Source organism: Salvelinus alpinus, chromosome 3 (assembly GCF_045679555.1).
Source record: "Salvelinus alpinus chromosome 3, SLU_Salpinus.1, whole genome shotgun sequence".
Taxonomy (NCBI): domain Eukaryota; kingdom Metazoa; phylum Chordata; class Actinopteri; order Salmoniformes; family Salmonidae; genus Salvelinus; species Salvelinus alpinus.
Window position 1 is genome coordinate 24639699 of NC_092088.1, and position 20440 is coordinate 24660138.

The window sequence follows — 20440 nt, forward strand, 5'->3', positions numbered from 1 at the left end:
GCGGAGTTGCTCTCTGCTGGACAGAGGAAGTAAGGACAGAGCACCAGTGAAGACGAGTAGGGAAACTGACACTGAAGAGCAGAGTTCACATTTCTTCCAGCTGCAGCCAATAAAAACAGAGAATACCATTGACATAAGGTTGTCAAGAACTGTCCATATGCTATAAACCTACCGTAGCCAGATGACAACGCAATGAGACATGTTGACTACCTGTACTCTCTGATTGAACAGTAGATGGAGGAACTCCCTCACGACGCCAGGTCAGCGGAGTCAATCACCACCTTCCGGAGACACCTGAAACCCCACCTCTTTAAGGAATACCTAGGATAGGATAAAGTAATCCTTCTAACCCCCCCCCCCCATTAAAAGAGTTAGATGCACTATTGTAAAGTGGTTGTTCCACTGGATATCATAAGGTGAATGCACCAACTTGTAAGTCGCTCTGGATAAGAGCGTCTGCTAAATGACTTAAATGTAGATGAGTTAGAAGAGAAAGCAGATACATAAGTGGAGGGCATATTAAGAACCTAACCGTTGTAATGTTTTATTTAAAAAAAAAACTTTATTTGGTCCATTGGAACCTGAGATTGAAAATTAAACATACATAGGTTTTTATACATATACCCATATATTTCCCCCCTCCCCCAAAATCAATAAAATACTCTATATATCACATTCCTGCCCAAATAAGAGATCAATTTTCTGTTACAGCATTATGTTGGATTTGATTAGATTTTTGTACAAGGTAAAACAGTTGGTTCACTGTGTCGGTTGGGGTGGATTATAGCACTGGAGTCTGTACAGTTTACAAAGACAGAACCAGATAGTTAAGAGGCTGTTGGCTATGGACTGTGAATGGCCACAGCCTCTTGTGAACACCACGGGCCAACCCCTACTGCCAGGAAGAGTCACCGCCACAACTCAACACGAGACGAATAGAATTATCCACAGGAACGACATGAAGAGAGAGAGAGAGCGAGAGAGAGAGCGAAATGACAACATGAATAAAAACAGATATATCAACAACAACAACAAAAAAACTAAATGTAAGCACACGACATGTAAAGTGAAGTCACAGAGCCTCATGATGCTGACATTTGAGGTGCCTTTGATTTCAGGTATTTTTCAGTGCAGGTTTCAGTTTCCAAGAAACGACAGCCCCACTGGGCTAAAACATATAAACATTGATTTTTTCTGTCACCTATCAATCAAATGGATGGTTCACTCAGGCAGTACTCATCACATCCACAGTTCACACATGCATACATACTGTATGTATCCCAACCTTCTCGCACACATTTTACATTTGCGATAAGAAGAGCAGGTTCTCTTGTGCTTTGATCAAATCATTATTTTTTTTTTGAATAATAAATGAATTAACACACAGAATAGACAGCTACTTGGCTGCAATCATAGAGAGCAAATAGTCATTCTCCTGAAAGTGTTCCGGTACATGTTAAACATTGACTATAACAGTGGACAACTTGAACTACATTATGGTCATAATACATACAGTACTTGATGACACCGTCATGAAATATGCTACTAGTTGGCTATCCAACAAGTTAGAAGTTGTTGTATTGCACGAGACAGCACGTATCATGACGTTGCCAGGCTATATATTTGTCATGAGTGGTGTCAAAACGGTCATATGTGTGACATCATCGTCAGCTCAAGGTCTTTCTTCCATTATTTTGGGGGGACACTACAGTACATTCGAACACATGCAAAGGAAGGTGAATGTATTTATGCAAATCAATACATCCAAATAGCCTAAACAAATCATCCTTCGAGTGCACCCCCAAACTTTATTTTTCTCCCAAGTTTTCCCAATTCATTTTATTACATAAAAGAAAGATTTCTAGTTCTGCCTTAACTTAGACTTAAGTTACATCTTAAGTTCTTCCACTTAACTCCCAAGAAATCTCCCAAACCTCGGCGAACTAAGACGGTATCGCGTTTAAGGATTTTCTCCTCTGACGGGAGATGGAGCGAGTGAATTGTTTCAGCTTAAAATGAGGGATTTGTGTTGTCTTGGTGAAGTCTGGTTAAATCAGACTGAACACTCACCGCATTGTCAACCAGGCTAGAAGTCTGATGGATCTGGCGTAAAACATGACCAACAGTTGTGACATCACTCACATCCCTCACTGCTCCCTGTGCATCCTGGGAAATATGACAGTGCTCCAAGATTGCCGGAGAAGGAAGAAAACGCTACATTCTGCCCTCACATCTACATTTCTCAAGTGCCTCTTCAGTGTATGTGTGTGTGTGTGTGAGAGAGCAATTGTGTGTGTGCGTTTGTGTGTGTTTCTGTGTCCAATAAAATCTCTCATTCATTATTAAAAAGCAGAATTTGTTCCCTAATGTGCTTTTGGGCCGTTTCAAAATCCTGTTCATTCGGGCAAGCAATGAAAAACGTCTTGAATGGAAATGACCGTTTCTTATTGGACAAGTCCAGGTAGTCCCTCCCCGTTTCAGTCCATTTTCTTCCATCTGGTGAATAATGAATACGACACAGGTCTACAACATCAAATGAACTGTAAACTAAACTCACTATCCAAACAATCATGGCTTCCTCAAGTATTCCCTTACTTAGAAGTCTCCACTTCAAGGAGACGACAGACCAACAATTCAGGTAGACCTACAATGGAGACTTTGAATACGCCAACGATCCATTGACCTCCACTGTTGTATTTTCCCCCAACGGGACTTCAACCAGCTTTGTATAGCTGAAGAGTTGATGCTGATGCTGGAGCGAGACTTGATATACCAAATGTGAGCAGACAGGCTTGACTTAATGTGCAGTCAATCAACCTCAGGGAGACAGAGCAGGGGGAAAAAAGAAGATCTCTTGCCTCCTTCGGCATTGATCGCTGAACTGAGGGGAGAAAGTAAGAGGAAGACAGAGAGAGAAAATAGAGGGCAAGAGGTTACATTTCCTCTTTCTCGACACCCAGATAATATTGACCAGATATGCTGGAAGAGACAACTGTGTTTCAAAAAAATAAAAAAATAAATGGCTGATGACGACACCGATCTGGACCGCATGGATAACGAACGACAGCAAGTCGAGTCAAACAGCGAGGTGCGGCAACTTGAAGATTCCAGCTATGCTATTTGTCCCGTACGGTACAGCTGTCTATGACACACATTGATTTGACATTATCTTCGAAACAGAGTCAGAGTCCAGCGTATATTTGAGGTGGATAGGCTTTGACTTGCGTTGGAGAAATAATAACACAGCATTTCAACAGCAGAGAAACAGGGGAGGGCTTGGACAGTTGACCGACAGAAAGACAGAGGAGACGGGTGGAGAGACGGGTGGAGACGGTAACCTAGACGACTTCTGAAACGATTCAAGCACCGTACAAAATACAGACCAAAGAAAGACAATAAAACTTCTTAAAAAATGTAAATGACTGTGGTAAAATCGCTAGTCGGGTTTGGCTCACATAGTACCATGGTGTAGAGTATTGTACCCCCCCCCCCTCCCAATCCTGTTGATAGTTGACAGCTCCAAAGGTGCAGGGTACAGGAGGCAGGACAGGGGGCTTGGGGGAGAGAGCACCTAACCCTCCCCCTCCCAAACTAAACCTCTCACAGCAGCGCCTATTGGGAGTGAGGCTTTGAGGAGGGGAAGCTAATCCTAGACCAGCTCAAGGCAACTTCTACCTCGAGTATGGTGGGGTGGGTCCATAGACCAAGAACAGTGGGGTCAGGTCAGCGTGGTTGATTGGCTCTGTGGGGAAACAGCCACCAGGTGGCTCAGCAGTTACAGCACTCCACCCTGGCCTCTGAATGACCTTTAGCCTTTGGGATGTGGGGTCAACAGTCAGTGTTCCTGGGCGTTCGTTGACATCTGTTGGGGGTTAGAGAAAGAACGGGCACTGGTCTGTTCTGGTCAGGGTGTCTGTCTGGGTAATATCCCTGGTCCACAGACAGACAAACAGTACAGTGTTGTAGTTGACGAGGCTAGGTCTAGAATCCTTCCTGGTTGGTTGGAGGTTGGAGGGTCTCAGGCTCAGGACCCCTCTAGAAACACTGACGTCACCTAGGAGGGCTCCCTCATCTCCCATCTCATCCAAAATGGCACATCCACCCACTCTCCTCTCCTCCTTCCCAACTGGATCCAGGTGGTTTGGCAGGATCGAGTCCCCATCATTCATGGATTGAGGAGGAAGAAGAGGAAGAGGAAGAAAACCGCCAGTACTCCGTCCAGTCATCCTTCCCACGGATGTCTCCACAATCCACCCCCTCCCTCTATCCATATGTGTTTACTCCAGCGTCACACAGCCCCCCGCTTTCCGCACAAATGTGTTCACGTACGCGTGTGTCAACGTGAGAATCATCAGCTTGTGTGTGTGTGTGTGTGCGTGAAGGGGGGCCGTGGTCATAGGGGCCGTGGCCGGTGCAGGCCGTCGATGTCGGGGGTGAGCTGGGGGCTGTGCGTGGCCTTGGTGGGGGTCCAGTCCCCTAGGGAGGCCTGGGCGGCCTTACGGTGGGCCAGCCGGTGGGTGATGGAAAAGCCTGCGTTGCCCTCGAGCTGGGATAGCACCACCAGCACCTGCCTGCAGGGGGAGAAAAAGTCAGAAAACACAGTCAGGAAACATGGTCACGCATTCATGCAACACTGTCCCCAGCAGAACGATGTGGTACACACACCGAGTGCACGAAACATTAAGGACACCTGCTCTTTCCACGACTGACCAGGTGAATCCAGGTGAAAGCTATGGTCCCTTACTGATGTCACTTGTTAAATTCCCTTCCATCAGTGTAGATGAAGGGGAGGAGACAGGTTAAAGAGGGATTTTCCAGTCTTGAGACATGGATTGTGTGTGTGCGTCATTCAGAGGGTGAATGGGCAAGACAAAAGATTGAAGTGCCTTTGAACGGGGTATGGTGGTAGGCGCACCGGTTTGTGTAAAGAACTGCACCGCTGCTGTTTAAAACAAAAAACGCCCAACAGTTTCCCGTGTGTATCAATAGTCCACCACCCAAAGGACATCCAGCCAACTTGACACAGCTGTGGGAAGCATTGGCGTCAACATGAACCGGTATCCCTGTGGAACGCTTTCGATACCTTGTAGTCCGTGCCCCCGACGAATTGAGACTGTTCTGAGGGCAAAAGGGGATGCAACTCAACATTAGGAAGGTGTTCCTAATGTTTTATACACTCGGTGTACATTTACATTTAAGTCATTTAGCAGACGCTCTTATCCAGAGCGACTTACAAATTGGTGCATTCACCTTATGATATCCAGTGGAACAACCACTTTACAATAGTGCATCTAACTCTTTTAGGGGGGGGGGGGGGGGGGGGTTAGAAGGATTACTTTATCCTATCCTAGGTATTCCTTAAAGAGGTGGGGTTTCAGGTGTCTCCGGAAGGTGGTGATTGACTCCGCTGACCTGGCGTCGTGAGGGAGTTTGTTCCACCATTGGGGTGCCAGAGCAGCGAACAGTTTTGACTGGGCTGAGCGGGAACTGTACTTCCTCAGAGGTAGGGAGGCGAGCAGGCCAGAGGTGGATGAACGCAGTGCCCTTGTTTGGGTGTAGGGCCTGATCAGAGCCTGAAGGTACGGAGGTGCCGTTCCCCTCACAGCTCCGTAGGCAAGCACCATGGTCTTGTAGCGGATGCGAGCTTCAACTGGAAGCCAGTGGAGAGAGCGGAGGAGCGGGGTGACGTGAGAGAACTTGGGAAAGTTGAACACCAGACGGGCTGCGGCGTTCTGGATGAGTTGTAGGGGTTTAATGGCACAGGCAGGGAGCCCAGCCAACAGCGAGTTGCAGTAATCCAGACGGGAGATGACAAGTGCCTGGATTAGGACCTGCGCCGCTTGCTGCGTGAGGCAGGGTCGTACTCTGCGAATGTTGTAGAGCATGAACCTACAGGAACGGGTCACCGCCTTATAGATCAGGGAAAGGGCAACGTTGATCAGGGTGGGGGCCACAATAAATGAACTCGTCATGAAAGGCCACAGCCCTGGGTACCCACATCCATATCATTTAAAAAACATGTTTTATAGTTAATGTTGTGCAATTCTACACATTATGCCATAGGGTGGAGAGGAATGTTTGCAGTTTTTAATAGAATTGTATATAACAACGAAGTATAAGACTGCAAGTAAACACCTAAAAAAAGACAGTCTTCAACAGTGGTATATAGGCCTATATACAAATTAAATGTGCTCTAGTTTCTTGTATTTGTATTTAGTACACTTTCTCCTCCATGCACCTGGTAGCCAGTTACGGTGTGTGAGTGTACTTTCTAAACAGGCCATGAAAACAATGTACTGTGTGGTGTACAGTACCTGTGCAGAGGCGGTACACTGTCGATGGTCTTAAGGCTGCCGCGGGTGGACACCACGTTGAAGCTGTCCGTACAGTCACATGACACGTGGAGGTAGTACTTGGGGTGGCGGTTCTCCACCACCACGATCAGCCCCGCCCAGCCGTGGGTCAGGTAGTAGCACGTCATGCCCTCGCGACCCTACATACACAGATAAGAGGCAGACAGACACACAGACAGACAGACAGACCAGTAAGGCCAGCAGGCTAGTCTTTTTATTTTATTTTTTAATGTTTTATTGGTATGTAACTGTTATGAAAGTTGTTTTGTCAATGTTGTTTTGTATTTAAACGCCACTTTAAACGTGTACATGACACTGCAACAAAATTCCCCCATGGGGACAATAAAGTCAATAAGTAAGTAAGACACACAGACAGCCTGTTACTACATCATAATATATACCTAATATGACAGGGTTACACAATAGTTTAACGAACCAGTCTCTAGGAATATCCCCCCCGTGTGTGCTACTTTTGAGAAACGCTCCACATATAGCAGGAAGTGTAACCCAGGTTTTCACTCCAGCAGCGGAGCATTCATGCTGCCACGAACGTTTCCAAAGGTGTTGGGTCACCTTCGCTGGCTAGTAGATTCAGAGTTGGAAAACGGAATCATTCAACAGAGCATCGCTTACATTTCATAGCCCCGCCGTCCCCCTGAAATACCTGGAAACGTGACAGACCCTTTCAGACAGGCGCAAGTGTGTGAATGTGGAGCGGATACTTCATTTGTGCATCCAATTCACATTCACCCACATTCTCTTACTTACTCTAGCCTTGTCTGGTGTGTGTCTGTGAGTGTGTGTGTGTGTGTGTGTGTGTGTGTGTGTGTGCCAGTCTCCACTGTCCACTGTGTGTGTGGGACGTACATAAACTCCAACACACAGTCTTTTGTTCTTGGTTAAGGATGAAAAACGGTTGGTTCTTTGGGAGTGTGTGTGTGAGAGTGTGTGTGGGTGCGGCTCACCCCTCTCCCTTGTTGCCGATCAGGAGGACTGCAATGTGTGTGTCTCTGAGTGTGTGTCTCTCATTGTGAGTGTGTGTGTGTCCATGCCCCTCACCTCGTGTCTCTCCCCCTTGTTCTCGGTCAGTAGGATGATGGCGTCGGCCAGCGTGGTAGCGGTAGCCTCCACCTGCTCCACCATCACCTGACGGGAGCTGTAGATGGCCAGGATGTGCCCTGGGAAGTCCTGGTTGGGACGCCGTGCACTGGTGGGGCTTGCCACTGAGAGAAGACAAGACTCCATTTTATTCCCACTGTGATTGGTCGACCGTAATAAAACCCCGATGAAGGCTAAGGGCCAAAACATTGGTTTTAACAATAAAGAAGTGGCTAGGGTCAACTTCCACTGCCCTCCAAGTTGCTGAATTTACTCTTCGCTTCCATTTTGTTGTTTGTTCCCTCATTTGAAAGACAAGGTTCAATCCACAAGCTGGCAGGGGGATATTCCATAAAGTTCCAAATCCCTACAGAGGGATATTCCATAAAGTTCCAAATCCCTACAGAGGGATATTCCAGAAAGTTCCAAATCCCTACAGAGGGATATTCCAGAAAGTTCCAAATCCCTACAGAGGGATATTCCAGAAAGTCATCAAAGCGGCAAAGTCGGCTTGGTTGGATGCCGTCTCTCCCTGCTAGAGCGGCACCTCTCCCTCTCCTTCCTCTAACGCTTTATCAGCCTCGGTTAATAAAGTAGCTTAAAAAACAGACTTTTCTCCTGCTTCCCTCACTCGGATCGGACCGAGCCCGGATCCCACCAGGTCTCGACGGAACAGTTGTCCTCGGGTCTGTTCGGAGCGGGTCTCTATATTTAAAAACGCTATTTATGCATACCGGGTCCGGGTGGGAAAGCCCCAGGTCCATTTCGGAACGGGTCCAACTTTTTGGACCCATGGAGACCGCTACCATGTGAGTCTATTATAGATGATTCAGCCCATAAGCACATTCTGCTTATTAAATGCTTTACCGGCTGCTCACACACACATTCAAACACAGCTGACACGTTCACACTATGAGCTGACACATGCATACCATGAAATATGTCAGTTGTGTTTGGGCGGTACTCATCTACCATCCATTCATTCCAATCTGTAGAGGGATATACTGTATATATACTGTGTGTGTGTGTGTGTACCTGGTGTGGGCGGCCCCACTCCGCCGACGTTCATCTGCCAGTGGTTAAAGGCGCAGCACACCACGGCGTACTCGCCCGGCTCCAACATCACGTCGCAGCCCACAAACTTCTTGACGGCCCGCTTGCTGTGGGCCATCAGCCTGCCCAAGGTCAGCTTGTTGCCACTGCCAAACGATGCTCTGAACACCATGATACACAGGTCCAAAAGGTGGCCGTCTGCCGTGTCCGACCGCCTAGGAGGAGGAAGGGGAATAAAGATTCAGCAGTTTAAAAAGTTGGATTGTTTATTTACACGGTCTAAATGATTCTTTTTCATTCCAACAGGTGGCTGTTGAGCGCGCGCGAGAGAGAAAGAAAGACAGAAAGTACCTGCTGCCCTCCTGGAAGAGGGCGAACTCCAGCGCGGTCCTCTCCAGCATGGTCAGAGCGGTAACCGTAACCGGACCACAGGCTCTACTGGGGAAATAGCCCTGCAACCGCACCTCCTGCCAGTCTGAATGGATCTTACAGATGTCCACCGAGTCAAAGTACCTGTGGAAAGACAAAAAAATACACAGACAGAGTTAGAGTCGCTGACGGTGTAACAGTCGGTTCCATCCTGACCGGGATGTGATCTTACAGCCTGATGTACAATAACACTCGACGCTCAGAGCCAATTGTGATGTCACTGATAACCACTAGCCGCTTCACTACCCAGCCAGTTTCACCACTGCTTCAACTGCGCAGACACAAAAGGCAAAGAAAAGCTGCCCAGAAAATAAACATACAATATCTGTTCTACGAATGTCGATACATCACGTGCTGACACCATTAAATTAAATCTGTAAAGATTGTCAATTTTGCTGTTCTGGGCCAACAATAAAACCATAGTCCCTTGACAGGGTTAATAGCAGTGTGTGATTTCCAAAAAATAGCAGTGTGGTGCACCACAAGGAGTTGTGTTAGGCCCAATTAGAAATCCAAGGTGTGATGCGCCTCTGCAGCATCTGTTGACATCAGCCCACAAACGCGCACGCACAAACAGTCACGCACACGGCTGCTGCATGCCATGACAGGACTCCCTTCCTACACGGTAACTTTACGTGAAGGCTATACTGTATCAAAAGAGCACATAGATGCATGCACACGCGCACACCCTCACGGCAGTACTCCAATAAGCCCCATCTTTGATCAGCACAAAGTCTTGTGGAAGACAGCTCCTTCATTTGACTTCTTAAGGCATGAGCTATCTTGACATCCTTTTCCTCTCCCTCTCTTACAAGTTGATGTTTTCCTGACAACTTTGACCAAAACCCAAGTCTGAAGACCACCCTCTGACCTGACATTCCAGTCGTTCACACGCACACGCGTTTCAAATGTATTTATACAGATCAAAGCCAACACTTTAACCTACCTCTCCACCCCCCCCCCCCCTTTTGGCTTGCTAATAAAAAATGGCTCTGCTTCAAAGCGACCGCCCCCAGAGACCCAACCAGTGACTGACTCACCCTCTTTTCCTCTCAGTCTGTTTTTCACCGTTTTATCACCCCCCCCACCCTCCCCCCACCCTTCTGCTTTGTCATCTGTCTGCTCCCCTCTTTTGTCTTCCCAAAAGAAGAGAGGGGGATAAGAGGAAGGAGATGGAAGACATAAAAAAAAGCTCTGAAGCCAGAGTGAAGGACTACTGTGGTGTTCGTAGTTCTTCTACTAGGCTACACTTGTTAAAACGCTGTGATGACTTCACATCATGTATCTGTTTGTCAAGCACCCTTTACTAGGGATGGGCATTTGAAATGATTTCACTATTCAAACAATATGATTTTTTTCAGCTGTCCGGACAGTCAAAATACAGTGTTCTGGCCTGTATGGACATTGTTTGCAATATTCAAGTGTGTTTACTTCTGTGCAGCACGAGCAGGGAGCAAACATGATGCTGCCCAGACTCCCAGTGCAGACAAAGTCGAGCAGGCCCAGTGCTATAACAGAAGTACCTAAAGTAATACAAATTCTAGTCCCGAACCGTTATTCATGTTCTAGGCTCGAAAAAGTACAGACGTTTCGGTATACCGGGCAATACTAACAGACAGACACATTGAGACGCATTGAGACGGGACCTACTTGATGAAGTCTCCATATTCTATCCAGAAGACACCCTCGCTGCTGCCGTGGGCCATGAGCTCATGGCGGAGGTGTTGCGGCCAATCAGGCCACTCGTCTGACCAGCTGCCGTTCCACGAGAAGCGACCCCACGGGTTCCTCAACCGCAGTAGTCTGAGCGGCAGAGAGAGAGAGAAAAACAACGCAATTGGGACTGAAAAACTGAAGGACACTTATCAGGGTTCGGGAATAAAGGACACAATGACAGGAATCTGAAAAAGAGACATGGCCCTTCTCACCAATAACTTAAAACCCCACCCCCTTATCATTTGTAACCAATTAGCCAAACCCGGCTCCCACTAGTAACCCAATCGGCTCTCACCTGTAGCCCTGTACGTCCCGTACGTCCAGGATAGAGTAGGCGTGGCGAGGGCGGAGGCCCAACGACTCGTACGTCACATCATCCACCTTCATGTTCCCTCCTCCGCATGACGCCCCCATTAGAAACCTACCCACCACACACAGAACATAGACAGAGAAGCCTTCAGACTGCCGTGCAGCAATATCAGCCCACAGAGAGAAGCACGAGATTGAACTTCACACAACTTTCTAGAGCACTTGTCACCAACCGGCCGTTCTCAAAGGCATTCCTAGTTGATCGCCAAACATTTCTGTAAGATAAAGCCTTGTGTTCTTTTTTTGTGTGTTCTTTTTTGTCTGTTGGCGGTAGGGTAGGCGACCTGTTGCCATTTTGAACCATTTCATGTATCTGAAGGTACAAACTCTGCCTTCCCGGCGGGCCCAGAGAGCAAATCAAGTGCACTACAGGCCTACCGCTGGCCAATCGGATGGCTCTGATGACCGTGTTTGCAGTAACGTAGCAGGCATAAAAGCAAAGCTGATACTGTGAGATATCAAAACGTTTAAAACCATGACTTGAGAGAGACTCAACGAATACAGCAAAGAGATGTTGTTTTCAACACTTTGTATTCAACACTTTTATAAGCCATAAAATGCTCGTTCTACCTATTTCCACTCGGCGCTGCAACAAGCACTGCAGCAGTAATGAATTAGTAGGAATGTGTACTGTATCTATCGGCTTGCATTGTTGTTATTATTAGCGGCTTGGGTCTTTTTTAATATTGAGGAATATTGAACTTTCTCTGTTCATAGGATTAACAACATGAATTTGTGCAGGAGGCAGAAATAATGCGGTGCGACTCGACTTTCGCCATCAGCTGGAAGACGGTGTCCCTTTTCAGTCAGTGTCAGTGGAGGAAAGGGAGAGGGATGTTGAGAGGCGGACCCTCAGTCTGCTGCTCTCTCCCTCTGCTGAGACAGACCATCAGATGCAGGTACCATCAGCCCAGTAAAATAAAAAGCCAATGATTTAAATGTATGCTCACTCAGCTGTGCTTCACAAGTAATACAACAACAGATCTATTACCGGTGCGATCATGGCGCGTACCAACATTTTTTATGTAAATGGGCGAAACAATTCGAGCAAAGGCAATATACAGTGATCATGTATTGGGCCTATACCTTACTGCACAAACCTCATTGCTACAGTACTGTTTTTAATTGGTTCATGTTGCATAGGCGTACATTTTTTAAGTCATGCTAAAAAAATTCATCTGAGCGATAGATCTCGGCTTGCATTTTGACTCAAAGTGATCTTGACTCAGACAAGATTGGTGACCACAGTTCTCGAGTTTCCCCAGTTAACACTGTCAACGTTTCCCTTTACTGTGGCAATTGTGATCGAATCAACGCAATATTAGCCACTTACAACGCAACATACCGAAACAAAACGAAGTCGGCAAGGGATTTTGTTGGGAGGCAGAACGCATCGGAGTAGGATTCCACTGCATTGACACGCACTACTCAGCACGTACTCTACACAGACCGCTGTGGAATGAACAAATCAGAGCTGCAGTAGGCTTATATGCAAATAGTCCATTGCCTTATATGGATCTGTGCCATTTACTTTGAACTGGACCGTGTTTACAGCTGTGGTCGTAAGTAGATACGCTTGTTTTGAGATTAAAGCGACAGCTGCATGTAACCGCGTGTACACATTTTGTTCATATCCTTTGCTAGTTAGGGAGTCATTGATCATTTGTAGTCAGCAATAGGGGAGTGATTGCTTCCTACAAGAGCACACAACGTGTACATTTCTAGACATCTTTGAAAAGCAAGTCAGGTAATGGGCTTTTTTCTGTCTTAAAGGGACAGTGTTGTATTTTGAGACATGCATGAATAAGCTAAGTAGCCAATAGGCAGCGGGAAGCATAATTTGTCTGATTCTCTGTAATAATGGTAAGGGAATAATACTGCATTATATTTTGTAAAGTGGTTTCTTGCACCAAACAACACAACAACGTGTCTGAAGGACATGTGGATAATCAGGTTCTTGTCAAGCCCTGCATATTGTTTTTCAAAAGTCTCAAGTGTTCACAGTAAACGTGCGCTGGAAGTTGCACAGAATTTTTGCGCTCAGCAGACCTGAAGTTTGCTCAGTGTCTAGGAAAAATTAGAGGGAACATTGATCACGTGTCACCTAAAAACTCTTGGGGGCGGTTGCCAAAACAGATCCAGATATAAGCCTACTCAATGGACTAAAAAGCATTCTCCATTGAACAAGCTTGTTAGTCAAGGAGTAGACATAATCAGGGTCCATTCAATAGGCCTCTTCATGACTTCTCAAATGAATGGACTTGTTCTTGACCTAGACTCTCGAGTAACTACTTCATACCTCGTGCCATCTGTGCACATCATGATACATATACACAGCTTGAGCAAACCCCCCCCCCCCTCTATCCCCCTTACCCGGCCTCTTTGGAGCTCAGCATCTTGGCCCAGATGAGGTCCGTGTCGATGGGCTCCTCGCGGGGGTTGGTGGAGCTGACCTGCAGCATCAGGGAGTCACACGGCGCCCCCGTCAGCGTGGCCAAGCCCTCGATGGCGCGCCCCGCCTGCAGGGCGAAGTAGGAGCCATGGAGCTTGGCCAGGGCCTTCTCTATCAGGGCCACCCAGAGCTGCTTACGCTGAGCCTGGCGAGGGAGAGAGAGGAAGGAGGATGGAGGAAGGGAGGAAGGAGAGAGAAGAAAAGAGGGATCGTGAAAGGCAGAGGGGGATAGCGGTGGTGAAGTAGGAAGGACGGAGAAAGGTAGTGAAGGGGATATAGGGAAGTGTATGATGGAGAAAGGGAGCGAGACACAGAGAGAGAGAGAACAAGAGAGAGGGAGAGAGAAGGGTAGAGAGAAGGAAAAATGGAGAGAGAGAGAGAGAGAGCGAGGAGGTAAAATGAATGAGCAGTGAATGAACCGTGCAACGCAATGAACATACAGGGAAGACAACGTTCAGAGTTCACAGAAGCAGTGAAGGACCACGCGTGAGTGCGTGTGGTGTCCCAGCCCTTACCTGGGAGAAGAGCAGGTATCCGTGCTCATCGCAGGGAAGCATGTCGTCCACCAGCACGGTGATCCAGGTACCATCCTTACAAAGCCTGACCTGGTAGGCCCCCTCCTGGCAGATCCCCCTGGTGATCATCACCCTCTCCACCAGCTCTGGACGCTCCGCCAGCACCGCCAACGCACTCAGGAACCTACAGGGGGCAGCAACGAGATAGTCAGTCAGCAAGTCGGGCAGGCATAGCGTCAAAAACCCGACCCTGGGCAACAGTGACTAGGGTCTGGTTTCAACTATGGACTCTTTTGGCACTGCCTACGTCGATAAGGGGAGAGAAAAAAAACTATCCTGGGGACTATCCCAACAAATCACAATGCAGACATGCCAGAACTCCGCGATTCAAAACCAAGGTTTACAGGCACAACCTTTGCAGTGGTTTTAGTTCAGGCAGTCGATACAAACTAGCCACTTGTGAAATGCACTCATTAAAAATAACTTCTGTTTTCTACCATCTTGCGAGCTACGATTCGGGATGTTATTCAAGAGGATAAAGTAATCACATAGTTCCTCTATGCCAAGAGTCCATCATTGAAACCAGATCCTAGTCACTGTGTTTCCGAGACGAAGGCAAGCAGACAAGAAGGTTATACGTATGTAAGTTAGTATAAGTCAGACAAAATAACTTATTCTTCACATTTATGACCAGATTCAGGATTGTGTGGGTTCTTTGTTATTTCCTACTTCACAGTAGGGCCGAAATGCCTCCCTGAACATGTGAACTTTCACATGCAAGCATTTCGCCAAAACCCCCGCAATAACATCTGCTGAACACATGTATGTGAACAATAAAATTTGATTTGATTTTGAATTGATTTGATACCTTAATGACCAACTTGAACGGGATCCGTTTTTAAATGACGACCCGAGTTTAGCCAAGGCAACAAAAAAAAAATCACTGAGCTATGGTGGGAGAAAGGCAGGACCCATGATTGGCTAAGATAATGGAGGGATAAAGGAGACTACCTTCTGGAGCACAATGCCGTGCTCACCCGGCCGGTTACACGCAAATTCTTAAAAGAGAAGGGTGAGGCTTAAGGCGGTGTGAGCAATTCTGAGTAAGGCGTAAACAAAGAAGAGGTCTCTATAGAAGTGCAAAGAACATTCAAGGTATTTCCCTCCTACGTGTCTCCAAAGTGGGATAACACGTTTTAGCACATTTCAAAGCAGCATAACTTCCCCATGTTTCCTCCCAACTGCAGCGTATGATACGCCATTTTGTAGCTCTGCATCTGCACCGTTCTCAATCGACGGGTCGACTTGCCACCAACCTAAACCCCTAAAAGAGCAAGGCGGAAGAAGCCAGACGTAGGAGGAGAACATGAAGCAGACTAGAGCGAGGTTATGGAACGCGGGAGATCTTCCCTGCTAATCTACCCTTCCTAGAGCTGAGCCCCTTCGTTTGAGGCTTTACCCAGCAAGCACTCCCTGTGTGTGTGTGTGTGTGTGTGTGTGTCTGTGTGAGCACGCGTACATGTGACCTCGAAGCGAGAGAATCGTCTCAAGAGGGGCCTTCTGCATGATATTTTTCCCGTATCATCTCAACGAGACATTTTTCAATGGCAACTCCATCTCCCCGTCTGCTCCGGGTTACAGTGCTAGACAAGCGTGGCCGATCTGGCCATTCAAACCCATGCAAATCCAATCAATGCAAATCAGATAAAAAAAAGAAGAAGAAGAAGCGAATCAAAATCCAATTACTTTGGGCGTAGCGACGAGAACGCTGGACTATGACGGGTCGCGTTTCGAGCCTCTCCGGCCGCTCAAGCGTGGGTTGATGTGACGGTATGCGATTTGACATGTGGTTGCCTGGCTGGGGATGTGTAACATGGACTGTAAATGTGACTAGGGGTGTGATTCAGAATGGGAATTGGGTTACTTCCTGTAGTGAGAGAGAGAGAGAGAGAGAGAGAGAGAGAGAGAGAGAGAGAGAGAGAGAGAGAGTGGAGGGGTGCCTGGGGAGGGTTATTTTTGATAAGCGGCTGTGTATGTGTGTGTGTGTGTGTATTTGAGAGTAAAAAGCGTATGAGAATGAGTGTGTGTGTGTGTGAGAGAGATGATGAGTGAATAAGAGTGTGTGTGTGTTTGTAGGAGTGACTACACAGGCCCCAAGGACACCCAAAACAAGGGCGTGGAGATAAACCCTATGTGTCCAGACCTACATTCCTCTGAATAATCCTACAGTCAGGTGCTGTATCAGTACATCTGGCTGCCTCACCCCTCCTCTCTCTTCCTCTCTCTCTTTCTCTCTCCCCAGCTCTTTCTATCTATTTATTTATCTCTCCCTCGCTCGCTCTCCCCCCCTTTTCCACTCGCGCCCTCCCTCTTCCTCCTCCTCCCCCCTCTCTCTTTAGCAGCACCCCCCACACTCTCTCCCTCCCTTTCTCTATTTCTCTCTGCTTTAGGCCCAGGGAGTACATCTATATTCATTTTTTCAGTGATAAACTACACGGACCACCAGTGTGTTTGTTTATTCTCTCCCACTGACCTTTAAGACGAGCGATGAGAGATCACCTCTCACATGCAGAGTGGAGTTGGTTTATTCATTCAGAAACACCTTAGTAAACAGACCAGGGAGGGCAGAGGCAAACACTGTTTCTAACAAGCACAGCAGGCACACCGAACACGCAGGCCACGTGTATACACGTCGACACACAATCATGCCCACACACTGTTTGAGGAAGGTACCCGCACACCCACACACACTACGACGCCGCACACAGTGAACACAACTCACCAACAGTTTCCCAGCAGGCCTTGCAGGATGTCCGAGGGCCGAGGGGTGCGGAAGACAGACCATTTGACGCCCCGGTCCTTAAAGTTGTTGCAGTTGATCTCGTGAGGGCGGAGCCACTTTTTGATTCGCTGCTGGACGCTGTCGCCCTCGGGGAAGCCCACGGATTGGGGGCTGGGAGGGAAGCTGTCGTCCACAAAGTTCACCACGTTCTAAAATGACAGAGAGATATAAAACATGACCCTTAACCTCCAGAAGAGACGGAGGTTACACAACAGTCCAGATGAGAAACCACACACAGATCAGTAGAGTCTGATGATGTAGGTCAGTGGCCTGGGTACAAGCGTGAGTCATTTGCTTGGAGATTAGAAAGTCTGAACAAGTGCATTATCATACTGGCATCGAGACTAGTCAAAACAAGACTAAGTCACCACACAGAGAAAACATGTACTGTATTTTGGCTGCAGTCTGGAAATCCCACAATATAGGGGAGAGTGGGGTAAGTTGAGCGAAAGGGTTAAATGAGCCACTCCTTAGTTTCTAGGAAACCAGACACAAAATGTGTCATGTGACCACATATTTAGGAAGAGGTCATAATTTCATGGAGTCTGTGAAGGAAGAAACCACATAGAAAAAGTGCTAAGCAAGTTAGCTCCAAAAAACGGATTTACACAAAGTCAAATTAATTTATTGTTATAGGTTTCATGATGCTTGTATCTAAACCAAAGTAGCTCGTTTTAACATTGTTTTAAATATTAGTTGGGGTCTCTATACGCTACAACATGAGGTTCTAAACCTAGGATGAAAGTGCATCCTTTGGGCTAATACGGTCCAAAAGTTTGCCTTGGGGTAAGCCAAAGGCAATGGGGTAAGTTGAGCCAATGGCCACCATACCCCATACAAATGACTATAACATTTAGTCCGTTTTATGTTTTTTTGTGTGTAATGTGTTATATATACAGTTGAAGTCGGAAGTTTACATACACTAAGGTTGGAGTCATTAAAACTCGTTTTTCAACCACTCCACAAATTTCTTGTAAACAAACTATAGTTTTGGAAAGTCAGTTAAGACATTTACTGTGTGCATGACACAAGTAATTTTTCCAACAATTGTTTACAGACAGATTATTTCACTTATAATTCACTGTATAACAATTCCAGTGGGTCAGAAGTTTATATACAATAAGTTGACTGTGTCTTTAAACAGCTTTGAAAAAAACAGAAAATGGTTTCATGGCTTTAGAAGCTTCTGATAGGCTAATTTACATAATTTGAGTCAATTGGAGGAGTACCTGTGGATGTATTTCAAGGGCTACCTACAAACTCAGTGCCTCTGCTTGACATCATGGGAAAATCAAAAGAAAATCAGCCAAGACCTCAGAAAACATTTTTAGACCTCCACAAGTCTGGTTCATCATTGGGAGCAATTTCCAAATGCCTGAAGGTACCATGTTCATCTGTACAAACAATAGTACGCAAGTATAAACACCATGGGACCCCGCAGCCACCATACCGCTCAGGAAGGAGACGTGTTCTGTCTCCTAGAGATGAACGTACTTTGGTGCGATAAGTGCAAATCAATCCCAGAACAACAGCAAAGGACCTTGTGAAGATGCTGGAGGAAACAGCTACAAAAGTATCTATATCCACAGTAAAAAGAGTCCTATATCGACATAACCCGAAAGGCCGCTCAGCAAGGAAGAAGCCACTGCTCCAAAACCGCCATAAAAAAGCCAGACTTACGGTTTGCAACTGCACATGGGAACAAAGATCGTACTTTTTGGAGAAATGTCCTCTGGTCTGATGAAACAAAAATAGAACTGTTTGGCCATAATGACCATCGAGGAAAAGGGGGAGGCTTGCAAGCCTAAGAACACCATCCCAACCGTGAAGCACGGGGGTGGCATAATCATGTTGTGGGGGTGCTTTGCTACAGGAGGGACTGGTGCACTTCACAAAATAGATGGCATCACGAAGAAGGAAAATTATGTGGATATATTGAAAAAACATCAAGACATGAGTCAGGAAGTGAAAACTTGGTCGCAAATGGGTCTTCCAAATGGACAATGACCCCAAGCATAGTTCCAAAGTTGTGGCAAAATGGCCTAAGGGCAACAAAGTCAAGGTATTGGAGTGGCCATCACAAAGCCCTGACCTCAATCCTATAGAAAATGTGTGGGCAGAACTGAAAAAGCATGTGCGAGCAAGGAAGCCTACAAACCTGACTCAGTTACATCAGCTCTGTCAGGAGGAATGGGCCAAAATTCACCCAACTTATTGTGGGAGCTTGTGGAAGGCTACCCGAAACATTTGACCCAAGTTAAACAATTTAAAGGCAATGCTACCAAATACTAATTGAGTGTATGTAAACTTCTGACCCACTGGGAATGTGATGAAATAATTATAGCTGAATGAAATAATTATCTCTGCTATTATTCTGACATTTCACATTCTTAAAATAAAGTGGTGATCCTAACTGACCTAAGACAGGGAATTTTTTATGAGGATTAAATGTCAGGAATTGTGAAAAACGGAGTTGAAATGTATTTGGCTGAGGTGTATGTAAACTTCCGACTTCAACAGAATGAACTCGAGATGTGCATTTGTATTGTTACAGAGCAGACATCATCATGCCCCGTGTTACAAACCTAAAACAAGCAGGGGTCTGGCCCCCCTTCAGGTGCTCGAGAGAGCTCTCGAGAGTCCCTTCGAGCAACATCAAGGGATGAAGAAAAAAAATAGACTGAATGACACTGTAGAGATACACTGACAAAAAAAATTAAAACGAACATGTACCCGCGTGAGAGACTGAAAGAGTAGCAGAGGCACACAAGGTCTTATCTGTTGACATGGAGTCTGAGCTTGCTAAACTCATAAAGAATCTCACGGACCAGTTTCATGGGCTTAGAAGCCTCAAATGCAGAGAAATTGCCTACAAAATTGGCACATCCTCCCCTATCCCGGACAACTGGTCGAGAAATGGATGTGTAAGTGATATTGAACAGAGAGATCGTTATCTGAATGAAGGCATACATTTAAGATGTACAATATACCACACCCCCATTCCATTAAATAAACTCTCACCTACCAGCACCCTCACGGGACACCCTCACAGACTTACCCCAAAGCGGCTCAACGTACACTGTCCCTACGCTCAACTTAACCCAAGAGACCACTTTTTTGGACAAGCGACCTTTTGAAAACTGTAATGTTTACATGAATACTGATTATTTCCTGGGATACGCGTCATCCTGCAATATATGTCGGCATCTGTGTTAGAAAGAACACTATATTTCCCTTAACGTAGTGATGCCGAATGTAAAAAATGGCTCAACATACCCCACACTTCCCTAGTGTAAATATAGTATGCGTAAACTAACAACACATGTCAAATATCCTAAACATGCCAGAGTAGCCTAAACATGCAACTATCAGAGATCTAAGGTTAGGACTATAAACCACTATAGTCCCTAGCCTACATGTTTTCTGTCTGACGTCTGTGTTAAAAGGATAATGATTAATTCGGAGGCCTGCAGGCCGCCGTAGGAGCCACAGAACGCTGAGTCGTGTACCAGGAAAAACATTGGCAGCAAGTATTCATGTGGCTAAAGGAGCCCTCTCCCTGCTGTTAAAACATTAAGATGCACACGCAGCATGGAAGGTGCCAAGACACATC

General features: G+C 46.5%; 1 protein-coding gene across 2 annotated transcripts in view; it reads right to left on the reverse strand.

Annotated features, from left to right (window-relative positions):
• Nucleotides 1-542: 542 nt before the first annotated feature.
• The window catches only part of capn15 (calpain 15), a 72291-nt gene continuing 52393 nt past the window's right edge, over nucleotides 543-20440 (reverse strand). For both annotated transcript variants that reach the window (XM_071392231.1, XM_071392230.1), the window contains exons 3-12: nucleotides 16768-16976; nucleotides 13986-14169; nucleotides 13392-13615; nucleotides 10945-11070; nucleotides 10584-10736; nucleotides 8856-9017; nucleotides 8487-8719; nucleotides 7413-7576; nucleotides 6315-6493; nucleotides 543-4571 (exon numbers count right to left, since the gene is read on the reverse strand). In XM_071392231.1, the coding sequence (XP_071248332.1) occupies nucleotides 4394-4571; nucleotides 6315-6493; nucleotides 7413-7576; nucleotides 8487-8719; nucleotides 8856-9017; nucleotides 10584-10736; nucleotides 10945-11070; nucleotides 13392-13615; nucleotides 13986-14169; nucleotides 16768-16976 (1812 nt within the window). In that variant the 3' untranslated portion in view covers nucleotides 543-4393. The remainder of the gene's footprint in view (nucleotides 4572-6314; nucleotides 6494-7412; nucleotides 7577-8486; nucleotides 8720-8855; nucleotides 9018-10583; nucleotides 10737-10944; nucleotides 11071-13391; nucleotides 13616-13985; nucleotides 14170-16767; nucleotides 16977-20440) is intronic.